Source organism: Chiloscyllium plagiosum, chromosome 7 (genome assembly GCF_004010195.1).
Source record: "Chiloscyllium plagiosum isolate BGI_BamShark_2017 chromosome 7, ASM401019v2, whole genome shotgun sequence".
Lineage (NCBI taxonomy): Eukaryota > Metazoa > Chordata > Chondrichthyes > Orectolobiformes > Hemiscylliidae > Chiloscyllium > Chiloscyllium plagiosum.
The window spans coordinates 19,332,207-19,338,206 of NC_057716.1; the positions used below are offsets into that span (position 1 = coordinate 19,332,207).

Below are 6,000 nucleotides of genomic sequence, written 5' to 3' on the forward strand. Positions count from 1 at the left end.
CCCGGCTCCAGTGATTAAGGATGAATTGGTTTCAGAGTAGTGCTGGCTCTGCTTTGTGTTGAGCAAGTTACTTTGCAGTGTGTGATTAAAAAACAGGAAATGTTCATTCTTCTCCATAATCCAATGCTTTAAAACAGGAGCAATAGTGCTATGAGTCACTGAGACCCTGTCATCAAGTCCTGAGCTAAACATCCAGGTTTGATCACATTGAATTAGTTAATCATTGTGTCCAAGATAAGGAGTGGAAGATGAAGCAAATCCAAAGCAGCACTAACCTCAGTTGGGAATACATCAAATTTTTGAACAAAAATTTGGGTTTTTCTTTGTCCCCTCTTAGCCCTGAGTACCAGCTGCCCTGGCCATGGTGGCAAAAGTGATGTACAGCGGGGAACAAAATTCTAGATTATTAAAAAAAAGAGTTAGCTGTTGACAGCAGCAATGGTTTCTATCCACAGGGTACCATTAACATAGGAAGCATCTTGCAAATTTCTCTAAGGGCATAATCGGACAAATCTGGACCCCCAAGTCAATGTTGTACTTATCGGGAGAGGTGGTCAGAGTTTAGTTTCAAGAAGACAGAGGAGAATTGGAAGGTGGGAAAGGACTCTGAGAAGCGGAAGTGTACACAGCTGAAGGCACTGTTGGCATTGATGGGGCGAAATGATGGAAGGATCTACAAGAGGCCAGGGTTGGAGAAAGAGAAAGATTCAGGAAATTGTAGAGTTGGAAGGCATTGCAAAGAATTAGAATTGCTAGTTTGAAGATCTCTGTAATTTGATCCTGACTTGTGTTATTGGTTTTTCTCAATTAAAATTAGTTCCCTTGTCCCACATGCTTACACTTTGTTAAGCTATGTACAAGTCGCAGCCTGAAATGGTCTCTGTATTGACAGGGTATTTAGCACCATTCAGGTTCAGCTCAGCATCAGCCGTATCAGTCTCTCTCTCGCGCTCTCTCTCTTCCCCCCTCCCCCTCTCTCTCGCGCGCTCTCTCTCTCTGGCGCTCTCACTGTCGAGCTCTCTCTCTCTCTGACTCGCGCTCTCTCTCTGATTCGCTCTCTGACTCTCTCTCTCTTTCTCTGTCGCTCTGTCTGTCTGTGTGTGTGTATGTCTCTCTCTCTCTCTCTCTCTGTTCTCCTCTCTCTCTCTCTGTTCCTCTCTCTCTGACCCCAGCCCCTCCTCCTCTCCCCTCCCCACATGGGCTAGTGACCCCTGGGACCAAGGTGACTTTCATTTTCATGCTGGCAGAGTGCATTCATGATGGTGGACACATCTCTCAGTGAAGTACTTGCAGTTGTGAACAGGTTTCCCTGAGATACAGGGGTGAAAGCGTAAGGAGACAGCCAAAAAGATGTTCAGATAGTTGCAAACCTGCTTAGCTGTGAAGTACATTAACTCTCTTTCCTATTCTACTCCAACATTATGTGTTGTTACATCACAATGTAATTAACCTGCTGTATTCTTTCCTCACAGGATGTGGTCTGGGGATTGAATTCATTATTCACTGTAAGTATCTAAGCAGACCAAAATTATGTTGAGTTAAAACAAAATTTTAAACAAGGATTTGCTCTGCTTTGGATCATTCATGGAAGGGTAGCAGAACAGAAAGTCATCTCTTTTATTTCAAACACTGTTAACCCATTAAGTGGCAGCTAGTATGAAATATTGTAATTAAATCAACAATAAGAGGTACTAAATGCCCCTCCTAAAACCATTAAGAATGTAATTCATGTAACATTCCTGTGTGGCATAACAAGACACCATGAGTGAGTTACAGGTTGTAATTTAATAGAGGGGTTCCAGGGAATTAGATGGAGAAAGTGAGGTCTGCAGATGCTGGAGATCAGAGCTGAAAATGCACCTCCACACACATCATCTATTGCATCCTCTGCACCCGATGTGGCCTCCTCTATATTGGGGAGACAGGCCGGCTACTTGCGGAGCGTTTCAGAGAACACCTCTGGGACACCCGGACCAACCAACCCAACCACCCTGTGGCTCAACATTTCAATTCCCCCTCCCACTCCACCAAGGATATGCAGGTCTTTGGACTCCTCCATCGTCAGACCACAACAAAACGACGGTTGGAGGAAGAACGCCCCATCTTCCGCCTAGGAACCCTCCAACCACAAGAGATGAACTCGGATTTCACCAGTTTCCTCATTTCCCCTCCCCACACCTTGTCTCAGTCAAACCCCTCCCCCAAGTCCCTCCTCCCTATCTTTTATCTTAGCCTGCTGGACAAACTTTCCTCATTCCTGCAGAAGGGCTTATGCCCGAAACGTCGATTCTCCTGTTCCCTGGATGCTGCCTGACCTGCTGCGCTTTTCCAGCAACACATTTTCAGCTCCAGGGAATTACAGCAAGTAATACCAAAAATAATCATTATTAGCAGTGAGTTACACGCTAGAATTGTATCAGGTTTGGAGGGATACATTGCTAGGATGTGGTTCCGCAGGCACCATCAAACCCATAGTAATTCTAGGTGTACAAATCCAGTGAATGAGTATGGATTGGATTAGTGGCAACATCACATCCTATCTGAATTTGATTCCACCTTAACGTCTATGGGCAAGTATTTCTTGAGAACTGTGATGTTAGATCGAATTATGATGTCTGTTTGGATCCCAGCTGAGAGCAGCTAATTTAGTAGAGCAGAGCGTCAGAACGAACCAGCCTCCTGCTCTGCGTGGTTCAGCATTTCTTCACTTTCTGACATGAATTCCCTACTATTGGAACATAGCCCAATGTACATTTAGTTTTGGTCAGATGAATGGCCTTAAAATTCTACTAGCTTTCAACATTTCTCTTTTTTTTTTCTCTCTGTCATAGGATCTCTTGAATTTTGATGATCCCTTGAATATTGAAGCTGCAGAGCAACATCTGCGTGACAAGGTGGGTCAGTTTGTGTACTAAGAGAACACCACCAAAGACGGCAAACTGTAAACTCCTTCTGTTGGGGGGAGGGGGAAGGCACAAGTGTGGTTATGCAGTGTTATATAAGTGAGGGAGGGGTCATCAGTGTGTAGTGGTATATGTGGAGTAATCTATTTGGTTCTGGAAAAAGGTCTCTTGTTTTCTTATGGTGAAAATTGCTGTGTGCAGTGTTACTGGGATCATAGAATCTTATAATGATCCAGCATAAAAAGTGGCCATTCAGCTCACTGAACATGTACAACTTTTAACCAATAAATGCTCGCTTGTGGCTTTCACTTGTGTGTGCTATCAGAAAAGTTCATGATTTTGAATGTCTGTAACAAATTGATCAGTCTTTCCTGTACAGAAGAACACAATCCCAGCTTCCCTGGTATCTCCACATAACTGCTACCATATTCTGTAAATGTCCTCCGTCCCCTCACCCAAACCTCGACATGCTTCCTAAAATATCATGCCCAAAATTGGGTACAATGCTGCAGCGGAAACCAAACCAGCCTTCTGAGAAAGCTTGGCAAAATTTCCTTGCTTTCTCACTCTTTTGTCTATTCATAAAACCAAGATTCCACATGGTCTCTCACAGCTTATCATTTGTCCTGCCATTGTAAAGGTTTATGTACACTAACTACTGAACTCTGTTTCAGCACCCCGTTTAATATTTAGTTTGTATTGCCTATCCTTGTACTTCTTGGCAAATATTTATCACTTCAACCTTACTGCATTTTGTTAAATTTGGTTTGCCATGTCTCTGCCCACTTCATACAGCTATCCACAGTCTCTGAAATATGTTCATATATTCCTCCTGATTTATTATATTTCCAAGGTTTATAACATTGTGAGAGCTTTGAAGTTACATCTAAGCATAGGTCATTTACACACACCACAAGAAAAGTGGTTCTTAACCAAACCCTCAGGAACACTACTTCCCTCTAGTCTGAAACATAACCAATCGCCACACTGTCTTTTCTATCCCTTAGTAAATTTTGTATCCACATTTTCACTGTCCGTTTAGTCCCTTACACTTTGATTTTGTTGACTAGTCTAGAACATGACACTTTGTCAAATGTCTTTGCAGTGAAAATATATATGGACTTTCAATGACTCAGTCAGACTTCTCAGTTACCTCCTCAAAACTGAATCAAATTAATCAAACACAATTTACTTTTAAGAAACCCGTACTGATTTTAATTTATTACCAAATAATTTATTGAATGCTAATTAAGTTTGTCAGGATTATTGAGTCTGGATGTTTCTCTCCAGTGGCAACTGAGCTGTGTGCCTCTAATTACCCAATTTATAGTGATCCCCTTTTTTCCAGTCAGCCTTTTGTATTAAGGATAAGCACCAGTCTGTTATGTAACATCTTTGATGTTTGACTGTTTGTGTTGTTCCTGCAGGAGGATTTTCGGAGTAAAGTGCAGGATTATATTAAGCGCTTTGCAAGATGATCAGATGAACTGCCTTATGAGACACTTTACTTCAAGCTGTAGAAGCCAAGTCTTCTGTCTTCTGATGTCGATCATCAATTAAACACTGGATTGAGGCAGTCCAGTGACAGTGTTGTTATGAAGAAGAAAGGCTGTTGGTGCTATTTTTGAATTCAGCGTCAATACAGTACAGCAAGTGATGGGCAACTTTGGGCTAAGATTCAAGAATAATTACTCTTATTGTGGCAAAATAGTCGAGTTTTCTTCAATTATAAGGATTGTACAGAGCATCTGGAGTCTGTCTCTTTACTGAGTGAATCAAAATGGACATTTTTCTAGTGTAATCTGGTGTGGTATGGAAACCACAATATTTTGCAACAAAGTGTCTTAAGACAGAAGTGTTTAATTGAAGCATTAACAGCATGTGGCTTGCAAATATTAAACAACTGTGTGTGGAAAATCCAGTGAGCAACACTTGAGCCAGTGTCTCTATCCTCGGGTGGGGCACTGCCTTAAATAAATTGGACATATTACTTGGTCCCATAACTCCCACTTGGTCAATTAATTGATAAAGTCAGTCTGTTGGTGCAGATGTGAATTGAATCTGTTCGCAAAATGTAATCCCCTAGCAGAAACTAAGGTTTATATCTGTGAGATATATATGGCATACTTATAAGTACATATATTTCCTAATGTGAAAAATATGTTGTGCACTTGTATGCATGCATATATATTGTTATATGTGTAGTATATAATGTACTTGCATATATGCATATGTAGTGTGTACAGTGTTTCCTATAAGTGTGTATGTCTGTCCTCACAATGGCTGAAGTGTTGAGCTGTGGACATTGCCCTGCAGTGCACTGTCCTCAACAGCTGGTTAACTGTCAACTTTGATATTCAAAGAGCCTCTCACATCTACCATTATTCCACTGAATCTTGACCCACAAGTAATGGTTCGCCCACCATTTCTACACACAGAAATGACCTCAAATATTCAGCCAGTACACACTCAATTATTGTATCATTGATGTAGGTCTCTCACTATTTCTCAGAAAATTCTCCTCCTCAATGTTGTGATACCAATTTGTATTTTTATTCACATTAATTTAGCTCCCTCACTATTCCACCGTAATTCATTTGTCTCTATTCCCCTCCCCCCCTATCTCTCCTTATTTTAAGCAAGGTCTCTCACACTGCCCCTCGGTAACTCTTCTCCCCACTAGCACCTTGTGTTACTGACCTCTCTGTCACTGAGCAACCCCTTTTCTCCCCAATAAGACTCCCCTCCAGCCTTGTCTTGCCACAGTAGTGAACTGCATAACTGATTTGTACCTCTTGGGGATTGTATAAAGTATGTTTGGAAAGTGAGATTTCTGAGGAACAGGATCAAACTCTGGATCAAGCAACCATCATTTCATGCAGGATGGTGAAGATGGGCGAGTGGACCGAATGGCTAACTCCTCATCCATACTATTGGTAAGTGTCCTCTAAAACATGCAATCTTCCATGTGATCTTGTTGATTGTAAATGAAGGTTCTCAATCAGTGTGTAGCTTCAAAAACATATTGTCTGAATCTTCCAAATTCATACATATGAATTGAGATATGTTACTAGATGCTAGTGGTGTTTCTGTCTAG

The 6,000-nt window shown here is 41.5% G+C and overlaps 1 protein-coding gene across 7 annotated transcripts in view; it reads left to right on the top strand.

The window, feature by feature from the left end:
- ube2f (ubiquitin-conjugating enzyme E2F (putative)) overlaps window positions 1–4,898 on the top strand; it is a 121,774-nt gene extending 116,876 nt beyond the window's left edge. For 6 of the 7 annotated variants that reach the window (XM_043693167.1, XM_043693160.1, XM_043693163.1 and 3 more), the window contains 3 exons: window positions 1,473–1,505; window positions 2,832–2,894; window positions 4,331–4,898. In XM_043693167.1, the coding sequence (XP_043549102.1) occupies window positions 1,473–1,505; window positions 2,832–2,894; window positions 4,331–4,381 (147 nt within the window). In that variant the 3' untranslated portion in view covers window positions 4,382–4,898. The remainder of the gene's footprint in view (window positions 1–1,472; window positions 1,506–2,831; window positions 2,895–4,330) is intronic. The other variant, XM_043693161.1, reaches the window with a different exon arrangement.
- Window positions 4,899–6,000: the final 1,102 nt, after the last annotated feature.